The 16197-nt window shown below is 39.8% G+C and overlaps 1 protein-coding gene across 2 annotated transcripts in view; it reads right to left on the bottom strand.

Annotated features, from left to right (window-relative positions):
* PCNX4 (pecanex 4) overlaps positions 1-15371 on the bottom strand; it is a 38795-nt gene extending 23424 nt beyond the window's left edge. Inside the window, exons 1-2 of one of the 2 annotated variants that reach the window (XM_027554244.1) lie at positions 14802-15371; positions 1205-1948 (exon numbers count right to left, since the gene is read on the bottom strand). In XM_027554244.1, coding sequence (XP_027410045.1) covers positions 1205-1893 — 689 coding nt within the window. In that variant the 5' untranslated portion in view covers positions 1894-1948; positions 14802-15371. The remainder of the gene's footprint in view (positions 1-1204; positions 1949-14801) is intronic. The other variant, XM_027554245.1, reaches the window with a different exon arrangement.
* Positions 15372-16197: the final 826 nt, after the last annotated feature.

Genomic DNA, 16197 nt, shown 5'->3' with positions numbered 1-16197 from the left:
AGAAAGGTCCCTGGAGAAGGAAATGACAATTCATTCCAGTATTCTTGCCTGGAGAATTCCATGGACAGAGGAGTCTGTCAGGCTACAGTCCATGAGATCACAGAGTCGGACATGACTGAGCATCTAACACTTTCACTTTCACCCCAGCTTCCTGGTATCAAAATCTTAGTTAGCTCCTAAAGAAATAGTCTGAATGGCTTAAACAACTGAAATTTATTTCTTACAGATCTTAAAGTCTGAGATCAGAGTGCCACCATGATTAAGGTATGGTGAAAACTCTTTCTGGCTTGCAGGCAGCTGCCTTCTCCCTTTACCTTCATATGTTAAAGGGAGAAATCAGACTCTCTGGTGTCTCTTCCTATAAGGGTATTAATCCCATCCCACTAGGGCCCCACCCTTATTGTCCTAATCAGCTTCCAAAAACTCCATCTCAAAATACCACCACAATGCAGGTTAGGGATTTAACGTATGAATGTGCTCAGTCACTCAGTTGTGTCCAACTCTTTGCGACCCCATGAACTGTAGCCCACAAGGCTCCTCTGTCCACGGCATTTTCCGGACAAGAATACTGGAGTCAGTTGCCATTTCCTTCTCCAACATATGAATGGAGGGGCACAAACATTCAGTGGTGCTGTAAGTGGTGCCTCTACATTTCTACTGGTGAAAGAGAAAACTACAAACTATAGAAAGAAATGTCAGATTTAGAAAAGGCAAGCCAAAGAGGTCAAATAATTGTGTTTACAATGGCTATTTTCTCTTTTTCTTCCATAGTAAATTGATTTTAAAAAATCAATTATTTTCTATAGTTACAACAAAATTAAGTAAGTTATTCTATCCATTTTAAATCCATTCAATCTATGTATAACATTTATCAGTATCAATTTTAAATTTCTGTTTCCCCTCACAGGAAAGTTCTCTTTTCACAGGTTTTAGCCAGGCTATGCTACAGATTCATGGCTCCTTATTTAAAGTAAATACAGGAATTAAACTTTACTTATAAAGGATTTTCTTTTTACTCTTCAATAAGATTTAACTACTGCTTTAGAATGAATGTTTAACAAAGATTAGTCCTATGAGATTAATTATCAAAACAACTTATCACTCAATGGTTTGGTGACTTAATTCATAGATTCTTCTTTTTTTTAAATACTAAGGACATTGCTTAAAAATAAAGAAAGTTATAAAGTATTTGATAGTTTATTACCTGTGTGCAAGATCTATAGAAACGAAGAAAAAAATATAAACAGGTCTCAGAAGAGGAGTGATTTCATAAGCATCCTGGGTTTGGAAAGTTGCAGACTCTGTAGGTGTGTTTACGATTAAAGAATATTCTCCTATACACAGCGTCATCCATCCAAAGACAAAGAGTAGAACAGTGCCTCCCGCACTGCCATACAGCAGGGTTATTCTATGCGGGAGCAAATACCATGTTCCAAGACCACACAGTAGTCCAGCAAGAACAGAATGAAAAACTGTGTTGGCCGTATGTTTTTTGCCAGGAATCAGAAATTTGATGGTCTCAGCACCAGCACAACCTGTAAACTCATGCTCATCTTCCTCTGCTAAAATGTCTGTGGTCAGCATTCTCTCCACTGTTACTGATTTGTTTCTGGCGTATAAACTTGTGAACTGGATGACAAACGCAGTGAAAAGCATCAGTCCACCTGAAAGCGCTGCTGTGTGATAGTCTTCCAGGATGCCTAATTGGTACAAAAGTGTTCCTATTCCGCCTAAAATCCATGGCACCAAAAAAAGGACAATCTGATGAACATATATGTAAGGAGGGGCACAATAGCCCAGTTTGAGTCGAGGGCCTCCAAGAACAGTCTGTGGAAAGCGCTTCAGGAAGAAGTCCTGTTTGTAATCGTTCAGCAGAGGCACATCTGGACTCATCCTTCTCACTCAGATTATTCTGAAAGTCACTTTCTTTTCTGTAATACAGCAGTCACTAAGAAAAAGAAAAAAATCACTATTTGAAAACATCATACTTAAAACATAAGGGAGAAAAAAATCCACATTTCCATTAGTTAGTTCCTTAGGGCAGGATTTGTATCTTCACTTCTCTATCTCCTTTCCATTGCCTGACACGTACTTGGCACAAAACAAACAGTTGCTAAGTGCTTTTTAAGTGAATATGAAAAAAAAATATTCACTATTAATTTACACAGAACTTAGATAAACTTAGAATTTCTTAAGTAACTCACATTTTCAGATTCTAAGGTCAAAGGCAAGTTCAAAAAGCCAGTACTCTCAACTCGAATCTGTTAGTGGTTTAACCGATTATTTCCCTGAGTGTTTCTGTTGTTTGTTCTTTTATACTTTTCTATTACAAGGGTGAGCAAAGTTTTTCTATAAAGGGTCAAATAGTAAATATTTTAGGCTTTGTGGACCATATGGTCTCTGTTTCAGTGACTCAACCCGGCTGTTGTTGCAGAAAAGCAACCATAGATAATATATACATAAGTGGATATTAGTAGTCACGTTTCAATATAACTTTACAGTCTTTACCCAAACAGGCTGTGGGCCAGATGAGCCTGTGGGCCACAGTTTGCCAACCTCTGCTCTATAAAATAAGGATATTCTCTGTAATTCCCTTGAAGTGAAATGGAAATAGAGGTGGAAAATAGAGATACTGTTAGTAGTCGCATCTCTTAACAATTATAGTAAATTTAGGTTTTCTGCTAATTTAAAAAGTCAAATTCTGCTAAAATAGTAGTTCAATAAAAAGCCATTTGCAACTCAACATGTAGTAGAAAGAACAACTGGAAACCAAAGACTCTAAGGGCCAGTTTACATGCATATTATTAACTAGGTTACCACATGCAAACCACTTCATGAAATTCATGGCACAACAATGTGACTGCAGAGTACCACTGAACTGTACACTTGGAAATGGTGAAGATGGTAAATTTTATGTTCTATGTATTTTACCACACACAAAAAACTTAAAGCCATCTTAAAGTAACTTTTCTTCACATCAGTTTAAGAGAGTCTTTCTGAAAGGTCCTCCTACCCAACCAGTTATCAGCCCTGGAGAGAGCTTTTGGGTCACCATTGAGAATAACTACCTTACAGCACATCTTGGGAAGCTGGGAAGTTCTTTATCCTGTAAATACCTATTGTCTTATATCTTCCAGCTACTGGTCTTAGTTCTGCACAGGTCATAGCTTTTAATCACATCACAGCCCTGCAAGTACTCACAAAATAACAGAACCAGAGGGCCAGATGGAACCTTATTCGTTGATAGTTTAACCTCAGAAAATGCAGACTGCCTCCTCGCCCTCTGAATGAGCTTATCTCCTGCATACTGATGTCAGTGTACTGTGTTCTGATATGCTTGTTCAGCAGAACCATGGGCAGGTGGACAAAGATTCTAATTTCAGTTACCTATGGATGATGCTCTCAGATAGGAAAAAGAGCTTGGATGACTGGCTTGGGCATTTAAAAGCTGACCCCTCCTTCTCCACTAAGGGAAGTCAGGAACAATGTGAGATGACTTGCCGGGAAAGGAAGCCACAAATTGAAAATACCTTATAAACTAGATTATCTAGCTGCATGTTACTGCCCATATTCAATTACCTTTTAGTACTTTTGAGTCTTCTGTAAATTTAAATGTTCTCGCCCATTTGGTTGAATATTCTGTGATTATATTCCAAAGAGTGGAATAGTCTAAAGAAGATCTATTGTTGACTTGGAAACTTGGAAAGATGCCCACAATATATTGCAAAGTAAAATAAACACATTGATGATCCCATATGTAACAGAAAAAAAAAAGTATGCACACTTTCAGGTATACATGGTTATTCCACGTGTGTAAGTATACAAACACTAGGGGAGGATACTAGGATGGCGCTTTATTTTAAAGGGATATAAAAAGAAAGGCTGAAAGATACAGGACTGTTTGCCCTACAGAATGTTTCTTAAACAGATGTCTATGGTTAGAGAAGTTTGAGAAACTATTATACCAGACTGTCATCTTGAAGAGTCATAATGGATATCAGCGGACCAAAGATTCTGAGACATCTTCGAGTTAAAAACAAAACAAAACACCATTTCAAATCTGCTTAAAATATATCATTTAAGTTTTCCAAACTTATTTGACCTTGGAACCTATTTTCCCCTTGATATCTAATAACGGATCACGTGTGCAGTGTTTTATGGAAATTGCTTTCAGAAATATTGGCCTGGGCTTCAGTTGGAACCTTAAATATTTAGCCAGGTGGAGTTAAAAAAGATATACCATTTAAAGAAGAATGTCACAAATGAAGGTACACAAGAAAAAATAAATAAATAGAAATTTCATAGGCAGCAAGTACATCAGGTTTTTTTTTTTCTCATACTGTAAGAATAAAAGAGTATTACATGACAAATGCTGTAAATTCATTTAGGCAAAAATTATGATAAATTAGTACTGTTTGGCTTTTACTTTATTACAGATCCTGGATTACTTTAAAAACATCTTTGTATGAAATGACAGTTACATTTATATAGACAGATTTTCTAAATCCTAATCTGGATTACTAGCATGAAAAATAGAATCAGATTAAAACTAACTCCCTAAATGAAAATTTGGCACACTTTGAGAGACTGTTAAAGACAGACTAATGTATTTATATGGCTGCTACTTACAATATGTTAAAATGAATAATGGCTCAAGGCTTCAGGGGAAAAAAATGTAAAAGCTGTGAAAAGAGAAGTTAAGGGATAAAGATGGTTGCCACAACAATGATTTAAGCCGTATGCTTTCTTCATAGGCTACTCTGAAAGCAGGCCAACAAAACAGCCATAAATAGGTTGCTTTATTTGGAATCTGAGTCACATTTTTTACCGGTTACCCAATAGGAAACAGAGATCAATTTGGCAATGGTACAGATGGGAGTACTTAGTTACCAAAATCTTAACTTTGGTAATCATGCAAGATATCAGCCTGAAAATCCCTTAAAACAAAGAAAGAGATAACAAAAAGTGGCAGTTTGGGGGGATTATTCTGAATTCATAGTTCTCTATATTTGACAAAAAGAATTCTTAGAAATAGAAGTTTTAGCAATTGCCTGATTTTGGTTAGCAAAGGTTACTTAAAAAAAAAAAAAATCTAGCATACTGCTTTTATTGTTGGTTTCATTCATTGAATCCACACATTTATTTTCCACTAGATTAGAATTTTTTCTTAATGAAAAAGATACTAACATAAGATCTACCCTCTTAGATTTTTAAGTGTACAATGCAGCATTGTTAACTACCACGGTAATGTTGTACAGTAAGTCTCTAGAACTTATTCATCTTGTGTAACTAAAACTTGCTAAATAGTAACTTTCCATTTATTCCTCCCCCAAGTGCCTGGCATATCATTCTATTCCCTGTTTCTAGGACTTTGATGATTTTAGATACCTTATGTAAGTGGAATCATGTAGTATTTGCCTTTCTGTGACTTGTTTATATAATTTATCATGTCTTTAAGGCTCATCCATGTTGTCACATCTGGCAGGAATTTCTTTTTTAGGGCTTATTAATATTCCATTTTATGTACATATCACATGCTCTTTATCCATTCATCAGATGATGGACACTTGGTTTCCTCTACTTTTTGGCTATTATGAATAATGCTTCAGTAAACAAGAAAGTGCAAATATATTGAAAGATCTTGCTTTCAATTCATTTGGATAAATACCCAGAAATGGAATTACTGGATCACATGGCAGTTCCATTTTTAATTTTTCAAGGACTCTTCATAAAATGTTTTCAGTACCACTGTACTACTTTTGTGCAATGTGCCATTTTGTATTCCCACTAACAGTGGGAAGGTTCCAATTTCTCCACATCCTCCCCAACACTTGCTATCTTTTTTTTTTAACAGCTATCCTAACAGGTATGAGGTGATATCCAAGGAGCACTTGTTCACTGTACCTCTACTAAAGTTCTGTTGTACTTTGAGGAACATCAAGTTACAGTAAATCTTTGCTCTCCTATTTTTAACTTCTAAAAGCACTTTTTCATCCCTAAATATTGCTTTTTATAGAATACTATTATTATTTTATAAATATGCTCTATCTCTCTGAGAATATTCATTACATATATGTATATATGTTGTGTGTGTAGGTAAATGTCACATATTTTTTGTAATTGCCTCATGTCCTTGGCCTCTTTTCTACTGAAGTATTCACCTTCTTATTTTAAAAAACTTTTTATATATGAAGGATATTAACTGTGACTTATGTTACAACCCTTTCCCCCCATTATGTTAACTTGCTCTTGAAGCACTGTTAGAAGATGCTGGCAAGGATTAACCATTACATTTTAATAGTTGTTAGACTAAATTCTTCCTTTCACAGAGAAACAGCTAAATGATAAATTAGTACTTTCCACAAATGTAAACATTGTGGACGTTCAAAGTCAGGAGAGGCGGTGGTGAGGAGATACCCCTCGTCCAAGGTAAGGAGCACCGGCTGTGCTTTGCTGGAGCAGCCGTGAAGAGGTACCCCACGTCCAAGGTAAGAGAAATCCAAGTAAGACAGTCAATTTAATCACACTAGGACCACAGCCTTATCTAACTCAATGAACTAAGCCATGCCCGTGGGGCCACCCAAGACGGGTGGGTCATGGTGGAGAGGTCTGACAGAATGTGGTCCACTGTAGAAGGGAATGGCGAACCACTTCAGTATTCTTGCCTTAAGAACCCCATGAACAGTATGAAAAGGCAAAATGATAGGATACTGAAAGAGAAACTCCCCAAGTCAGTAGGTGCCCAATATGCTACTGGAGATCAGTAGAAAAATAACTCCAGAAAGAATGAAGGGATGGAGCCAAAGCACAAACAATACCCAGTTGTGGATGTGACTGGTGATAGAAGCAAGGTCTGATGCTGTAAAGAGCAATATTGTATAGGAACCTGGAATGTCAGGTCCATGAATCAAGGCAAATTGGAAGTGGTCAAACAGGACATGGCAAGAGTGAATGTCGACATTCTAGGAATCAGTGAACTGAAATGGACTGGAATGGGAGAATTTAACTCAGATGACCATTATATCTACTACTGCGGGCAGGAATCCCTCAGAATAAATGGAGTAGCCATCATGGTCAACAAAAGAGTCCGAAATGCAGTACTTAGATGCAATCTCAAAAACGACAGAATGATCTCTGTTGGTTTCCAAGGCAAACCATTCAATATCAGAGTAATCCAAGTCTATGCCCCAACCAGTAACGCTGAAGAAGCTGAAGTTGAACGGTTCTATGAAGGCCTACAAGACCTTTTAGAAGTAACCCCCAAAAAAGATGTCCTGTTCAATATAGGGGACTGGAATGCAAAAGTAGGAAGTCAAGAAACACCTGGAGTAACAGGCAAATTTGGCCTTGGAATACGGAATGAAGAAGGGCAAAGGCTAATAGAGTTTTGCCAAGAGAATGCACTGGTAGTAGCAAACACCCTCTTACAACACCACAAGAGAAGACTCTACACATGGACATCACCAGATGGTCAATACCGAATTAGATTGATTATATTCTTTGCAGCCAAAGATGGAGAAGCTCTACACAGTCAACAAAAACAAGGCCAGGAGCTGACTGTGGCTCAGATCATGAACTGATTACTACCAAATTCAGACTTAAACTGAAGAAAGTAGGGAAAACCACTAGACCATTCAGGTATGACCTAAATCAAATCCCTTATCATTATACAGTGGAAGTGAGAAATAGATTTAAGGACCTAGATCTGATAGATAGAGTGCCTGATGAACTATGGACTGAGGTTCGTGACACTGTACAGGAGACAGGGATTAAGACCATCCCCATGGAAAAGAAATGCAAAAAAGCAAAATGGCTGTCTGGGGAGGTCTTACAAATAGCTGTGAAAAGAATAGAAGTGAAAAGCAAAGGAGAAAAGGAAAGATACAAACATCTGAATGCAGAGTTCCAAAGAATAGCAAGAAGAGATAAGAAAGCCTTCCTCAGCGATCAATGCAAAGAAATAGAGGAAAACAACAGAATGGGAAAGACTAGGGATCTCTTCAAGAAAATCAGAGATACCAAGGGAACATTTCATGCAAAGATGGGCTCGATAAAGGACAGAAATGGTATGAAGCAGAAGATATTAAGAAGGGGTGGCAAGAATACACAGAAGAACTATACAAAAAAGATCTTCACGACCCAGATAATCACGATGGTGTGATCACTGACCTAGAGCCAGACATCCTGGAATGTGAAGTCAAGTGGGCCTTAGAAAGCATCACTACCAACAAAGCTAGTGGAGGTGATGGAATTCCAGTTGAGCTATTTCAAATCCTGGAAGATGATGCTGTGAAAGTGCTGCACTCGATATGCCAACAAATTTGGAAAACTCAGCAATGGCCACAGGACTGGAAAAGGGCAGTTTTCATTCTAATCCCAAAGAAAGGCAATGCCAAAGAATGCTCAAACTACCGCACAATTGCAATCATCTCACACGCTAGTAAAGCAATGCTCAAAATTCTCCAACCAAGGCTTCAGCAATATGTGAACCGTGAACTTCCAGATGTTCAAGCTGGTTTTAGAAAAGGAAGAGGAAGCAGAGATCAAATTGCCAACATTCGCTGGATCATGGAAAAAGCAAGAGAGTTCCAGAGAAACATCTATTTCTGCTTTATTGACTATGCCAAAGCCTTTGACTGTGTGGATCACAATAAACTGTGGAAAATTCTGAAAGAGATGGGAATATCAGACCACCTGACCTGCCTCTTGAGAAATTTGTATGCAGGTCAGGAAGCAACAGTTAGAACTGGACATAGAACAACAGACTGGCTCCAAATAGGAAAAGGAGTATGTCAAGGCTATATATTGTCACCCTGCTTATTTACCTTCTATGCAGAGTACACCATGAGAAATCCTGGGCTGGAAGAAGCACAAGCTGGAATCAAGATTGCTGGGAGAAATATCAATAACCTCAGATATGCAGATGACACCACCCTTATGGCAGAAAGTGAAGAGGAACTAAAAAGCCTCTTGATGAAAGTGAAAGAGGAGAGTGACAAAGTTGGCTTAAAGCTCAACATTCAGAAAACAAAGATCACGGCATCTGGTCCCATCACTTCATGGCAAATAGATGGGGAAACAGTGTCAGACTTTATTTTTCTGGGCTCCAAAACCACTGCAGATGGTGACTGCAGCCATGAAATTAAAAGATGCTTACTCCTTGAAAGGAAAGTTATGACCAACCTAGATAGCATATTCAAAATCAGAGACATTACTTTGCCAACAAAGGTCCGTCTAGTCAAGGCTATCGTTTTTTCCAGTGGTCATGTATGGATGTGAGAGTTGGACTGTGAAGAAGGCTGAGCGCCGAAGAATTGATGCTTTTGAACTGTGGTGTTGGAGAAGACCCTTGAGAGTTCCTTGGACTGCAAGGAGATCCAACCAGTCCATTCTGAAGGAGATCAGCCCTAGGACTTCTTTGGAAGGAATGATGCTAAAGCTGAAACTCCAGTACTTTGGCCACCTCATGCGAAGAGTTGACTCACTGGAAAAGACTCTGATGCTGGGAGGGATTGGGGGCAGGAGGAGAAGGGGACAACAGAGGATGAGATGGCTGGATGGCATCACCTACTCAATGGACGTGAGTTTGAGTGAACTCTGGGAGTTGGTGATGGACAGGGAGGCCTGGTGTGCTGCGATTCATGGGGTCACAAAGAGGCGGACATGACTCGTGACTGAACTGAACTGAACTGAAACACTGGAATAACGTTTGATGATCTACAACGTGTTAGGTGATGGTACAAACACTGCTGTCTGACTCAAAGGAGTTTACACCAAGTAGAAGAGAGATAATTTTCCTCCCAAATAATTGTTACTGTTAAAAGCAACTCTGGAATTATTTTAATTTTCATTATCAAGATCACAGAGTAAGCAAAGAACAGAAAGTTTACAAGTAAAAATATTAAAAAAAAATTAAATTTGTCAAGAAGAAGAAATTCCTGTTATATTTAAAAATGCCAACACAATCTTTGTCAGTAATGAATAGAATGTGCCCATCCATGTTCCAAAAAAGTATTTTTTTTTTTTGAAATTTGAAAGGAGGGGCTTCCCTGGTGATTAAGTGGTGAAGAATCCACCTGCCAGTGTAGACATAGGTTTAATCCCTGGTCTGGAAAGATCCCATATGCTGGGAAGCAACTAAACCTGTACGCCTCAACCATTCAATCTGTGCTCCAGAGCCCAGAAGCTGCAACTAGTAAGCCCACATGTGGCAACTACAAAAACCTGGGCACCCTAGAGCTCGTGCTCCACAACAAGAGGAGTCATGGCAATGAACAGCCTGTGCACCACAACTTGAGAGCTGCCCCAGCTCTCTGCAACTAGAGAAAAGCCTGCGCAGCAAGAAAGACCAGCACAGCCAAAATAAAAAAATTAAATTATTTTTAAAATATGAAAGGAAATATACAAAAGTTCTACTTTTCTAAGCATAATCACCTTTACTAATTCGGAAGACAAAAAAATTCATGTTAGGAAACAGAACTGTACACAGAAAATTATAAGACACTAATGAAAGAAATCAAAGACAACATAAACAGATGGAGAGGTATTTCACATTCCTGGGTATGAAGAATCAATTTTGTGAAAACGACTATACTACCAAACACAATCTACCGATTCAATGTGATCCCTATCAAATTACCCATGGCATTTTTCACAGAACTAGAACAAAAAATTTCACAATTCATATGGAAACACAAAAGACCCTGAATAGCCAAAGAAGTCTTAAGAAAGAAGAATGCAGCTGGAGGAATCCACCTTCCTGACTTCAGATTATACTACAAAGCTACAGTCATCACGACAGTACAGTACTGGCACAAAAACAGAAATATAGACCAATGGAACAAGACAGAAAGCCCAGAAATAAACCCATGCACTTATGGGTACCTTATTTTTGACAAAGGAGGCAAGAAGATACAATGGGGCGAAGACAGCCTATTAAATAAATGGTACTGGGAAAACTGGACATTTACATGTAAAAGAATGAAATTAGAACACTTCCTAACACCATACACAAAGATAAACTCAAAATGGATTAATGACCTAAATATAAGGCCAGAAGCTATAAAACTTTTAGAGGAAAACATAGGCAGAACACTTGATGACAGAAATCAAAGTAAGATCCTCTATGACCCACCTTCTAGAGTAATGGAAATAAAAACAAAAGTAAACAAGTGGGACCTGATTAAACGTAAAAAGCTTTTGCACAGCAAAGGAAACTATAAGCAAGGTGAAAAGACAACCCTTGGAATGGGAGAAAATAACAGCAAATGAAACAACTGACAAAGGATTAATTTCCAAAATATACAAGCAGCTCATACAACTCAATACCAGAAAAACAAACAACCCAATCAAAAAGTGTGAAAAAGACCTAAACAGACATTTCTCCAAAGGAGACATACAGATGGCTAACAAACACAGGAAAGGATGCTCAGCATTGCTCATTGTTAGAGAAATGCAAATCAAAACCACAATGAGATATATCACTTCAAACTGGTCAGAATGGCCATCACCAAAAAGTCTACAAACAATAAATGCTGGAGAGGGTGTGGAGGAAAGGGAATGCTCTTGCACTGTTGGTTGGAATGTAAACTGATACAGCCACTATGGAAGACAGTATGGAGATTCCTTAAAAACTAGGAATAAAATCACCATATGACCCAGCAATCCCACTCCTAGGCATATACCGTGAGGAAACCAGAATTAAAAAAGACACATGAATCACATTGTTCACTGAAGCACTATTTACAACAGCTAGAACATGGAAGCAACCTAGATGCCCACTGACAGATGAATGGATAATGAAGTTGTGGTACATATACACAATGGAATATTACTCAGCCATAAAAAGGAATGCATTTGAGTCAGTTCTGATGAGGTGGATGAACCTAGAACCTATTATACAGAATGAAGTGAGTCAGAAAGAGAAAGATAAATATTGTTTCTAATGCACATATAGAATCTAGAAAAATGGTTCTGAAGAATTTATTTACAGGGCAACAGTGGAGAAACAGACATAGAGAATAGACTTATGGACATGGGGAGAGGGGAGGAGAGGGTGAGATGTATGGAAAGAGTAACATGGAAACTTACATTACCATATGTAAAATAGATAGGCAAAGGGAATTTGCTGTATGGCTCAGGAAACTCAAACAGAGGCTCAGGGGCTCTGTATCAACCTAGAAGGGTGGGATGGGGAGGTAGATGGGAGGGAGGTTGAAAGGGAGGGGATATACGTATACCTATGGCTGATTCATGTTGAGGTTTGACAGAAAGCAACAAAATTCTGTAAAGCAATTATTCTTCAATAAAAAAGATAAACTTCATGTTAGGAAAACAAAATGGCCTACATCTAAGAGTTTTTCAATCACACCAAGCTACTGACATATGAAATGGAAGTTTTGGGGGTTTTTTGTGCGTGAATTGAGAAACAGAAGGATAAATTTGGAAAAGGGGTTTTCAGAGAAGGGTGGGCCTGAGAGAAATCTACAAATGTCAAAATAGGAAGCTTTTGTTACCTAAGCCAGCATGGCAATGGCAGGTAGGACTACTTGATAAGACAAACACATACAAGAGGGGAAAGTGTCTAAAAGAAAAAGTTCTCACCATCAAGAAAGTGAAAACAAGGCAGGGGTGGGGGTAGGACAAATTGGGAGACTGGGATTCACATATATACACTACTATATATAAAACAGATAACAAATGAGAACCTACTGTATGGCCCAGGGAACTCTGCTCTGTGCTCTGTGGTGACCTACATGGGAAGGAAATCCGAAAAAGAGGAGGCATATGTCTATATGGACGATGCGCTTTGCTGTACAGCAGAAACTGACACAGCAGTATAAAACAACTATAACCCAATTAAAGAAAAGTAGAATAAAATAAAAAGTAAAAGGTAATGGAAAAAAGGCAAAACCATTCATCAAATGGGAGAAAATTTCTGCAAATTATATATTCGTTATGGGACTTGTAGAAAATATAGAAAAATGTCTTACAACTTAATGAAAATACAAATAATTTAAAACTGGCCAAAATATCTGAATAGACATTTCTCCATAGATAATATACAAATGGCTAACATAAGCATACGAAATGATGTTCAACAACATTACTCATTGGGGAAGTGCAAACCAAAACCACAATGAGATATCTTCAAATCCACTTGACTGGCTATCTAAAAGACAAACAATAAGAAGTACTGCCAAAGTTACAGAGAAATCAGAACACTCAAATGATAATGTAAAATGGTACAGCTGCTTTGGAAATAGTCTGGCAGTTCCTTAAAAGGCTAAACATAGTTATCATATTCCACTCCAGTCTTCTTGCCTGGAGAATTCCATGGACAGAGAAGCCTGGCAGGCCACAGTCCATGGGGTCTCAACGAGTTGGACACAACTGAGTGACTAACACACACACACACACACACACACACCCCCCATATGACCTAGCAGTTTCATTCCTAGGTACTTACCCATGAGAAAAGAAAACATTAGTCTACACAAGTATTTGTACATGAACATTCATAGAAGAAATATTATTAATAGCCTCAAATGGAAACAACATAAATGGCCATCAACAGATGAAATAAAACGTGATGTATCCATAGGTGCATGCCCAGTCGCTTCAGTCGTGTCCTACTCCCTGTGACCCCATGAACTGCAGCCTGCCAAACTCCTCTGTCCATGAGATTCTCCAGGCAAGAACAGTGGAGTGGGCTGCCATTTCCTTCTCCAGATATAGCCATACATTGGAATATTAATAAGACTACAAACAACAGTGAAATACTGATGCACGCTATTAATACAACATGAATGAACCCTAAAAACAATGCTAAGTGGAAGAAGCCAATCACAAAAGGCCACATACTGTACAATTCCATTTATGTGAAACATCCAGAGCAAATCTATAAGGACAGAAAACAGATTAGGGTTTGCCTAGGGCTGGTGGGGACAGGGAGAATGGCTGCTAAAGGATACAGAGCTTTTTGGGGGCGTGATGAAAATGTTTTAAATTTGAATTGTATGGAATATGAATTTTAATCTCAATAAAGTTCTTACAAAAGAAAAAGAAACAGAAAAGGTCCCCCACCTGGTACTTTCTGTGGCAGCTAATAACTAGCAGGCAGTTCTTTAAGTCGGATATTAAATAAAGTGATGGTCAGGTGTCCAAACAATTAAACGACTAAAATGGCAACATCTGAACTGGCTTTGATTGCTATGATAAAGATGTGAAGATTTGGCATGGGTGATGGTAGACATCCAATAATATAAAGGATGGGCTCTGCCCTAATTGCAGGAATGAGAAAAAAATCCACCTAAGATTATACAAGTGAATAAGAGAAAAAAACAATTCAGAGGCCTGATTAAGTAACTTCTGGCAGAGTAGACTTCATTGAAGTAAATGTTGGTCCTTGATAAACACAGGATTGTGGAGAGACAGTGCAGATCGGTGGGGAAAGAGTTGTTCCTATTGAGGAGTCCGTGATTTGACTGATTTAGAGCAAAAGTGGAGAAAAGGAGAAAATTAATACAGTAGTAAGGGCCATAGTTCGTAATCTTTAGTTGGCTAACAAGCCCATTCCTAAACCAAGACTGAAAGGGCCATTTTCCATTTCCCAAGTATCTCTCAAAAATAAAATACTAAAATTCAACAGTCTAAAGAAGCCTTACGAAAGAAGTTAAAAGCACACCAGATTGATGAACTCTAGAGACAGAGCTCATCTCATGTCTTAAAAAATGCAATCATCACTCTGCATAGGCTTGGAAATTAAAGCGGCCAAGGTGGGTATCAGGGATCTAACGTACCTGGAGTCACCTGAGGGAAGAGGCGAAGCGAAGGCATCCCGGTGAGGGCACTTCTGCAGGTATACCCGGGGTGCGCGCTCCCGCCGGAAGGCTGCCTGCGGTCCGAACGCCAAGGCAGAGGACCTGTGGCGGCCACGGCAACCAGCTCACCGCGGTGGCGTCGCGACCGGCACCTCGTTTCCATGGCTAACGTCAACTCCAGCAGGCGCCCCAGGGCGCGGAACGGACCTCGGGGGCGGGCCGCGCGCTCGGCTCGTCCCGCCCCTCGGCCTGAGGTTACCTCTGGGCCTCAGCCTGACCAGGCAAGGCCGAGAGTGGGGAAAGGCGCGCTCGGATCGCTCCAGCTCTGGGCCAACGATCGCGTGACCCGGGACTATGGGACTTGCGTGGGCTCGGGCCTCGCCTAGAGCCCAGAAACGGCGGTGGGGGATCGCCGCTCTAGCTCTGAACTTTCACCCGCGTCGCGCCTCTACGCAAGAGCGTCGTTGCCCTGGTGACGCGACGTTCCTCCGGAGAGTAGAGCGCTCAGGCTGATAGAGAGATTTTAAGAGCCGGCGCCATTTTGAGAGCGTGTAGCAGTAAGTGGCTTGACTGACGAGTCTGGGTGTAGTGAGACTTCAACCGCTCAGGGTCCCGCGACCTACGTTAACCACAGCCGCACTTTGGCCGTCGCCACCCAATACACTGACGGTAATAAATGGGTGTAAGTGATACTTCATACATATACGTGTTCGCTGTCGCCCCTTTATTGTATTTTTCCCCCAAGAGTGGATTTGTGACTGCATTTTAAATACTATGAACCAAAGTACCCATAAGTGAAACATGCCACCAAGGTATCTGTTTATTAATAAAGTCAGCCAAAGTTACCGTTTTCCAATTTTTTAAAAAAGCTATTTTTTAAATAATGGCGGACTATTATTGCTGCTCGGAGAAGGCAATGGCACCCCACTCCAGTACTCTTCCCTGGAAAATCCCATGGACGGAGCGGCCTGGTGGGCTGCAGTCCATGGGGTCGCTAGAAGTCGGACACGACTGAGCGACTTCACTTTCACTTTTCACTTTCATGCATTGGAGAAGGAAATGGCAACCCACTCCAGTGTTCTTGGCTGGAGAATACAAGGCACGGCGGAGCCTGGGGAGCTGCCGTCTATGGGGTCGCACAGAGTCGGACACGACTGAAGTGATGCTGGGAAAGATTGAAGGCAAGAGGAGGAGAGGACAGAAGACGAGATGTTTGGATGGCATCACCAACTCCATGGCCATGAGTTTGAACAAGCTTGGGAGTTGGTGATGGATGGGGAAGCCTGGCGTGCTGCAGTCCATGGAGTGGCAAAGTCGGACAGGACTGAGTGACTGAACTGAAAAGAAAGCCAAGGCTAATAAAAAAAAGATACAA

Source organism: Bos indicus x Bos taurus, chromosome 10 (assembly GCF_003369695.1).
Source record: "Bos indicus x Bos taurus breed Angus x Brahman F1 hybrid chromosome 10, Bos_hybrid_MaternalHap_v2.0, whole genome shotgun sequence".
NCBI lineage: Eukaryota > Metazoa > Chordata > Mammalia > Artiodactyla > Bovidae > Bos > Bos indicus x Bos taurus.
This window is presented reverse-complemented; position numbering and strand designations above follow the sequence as displayed.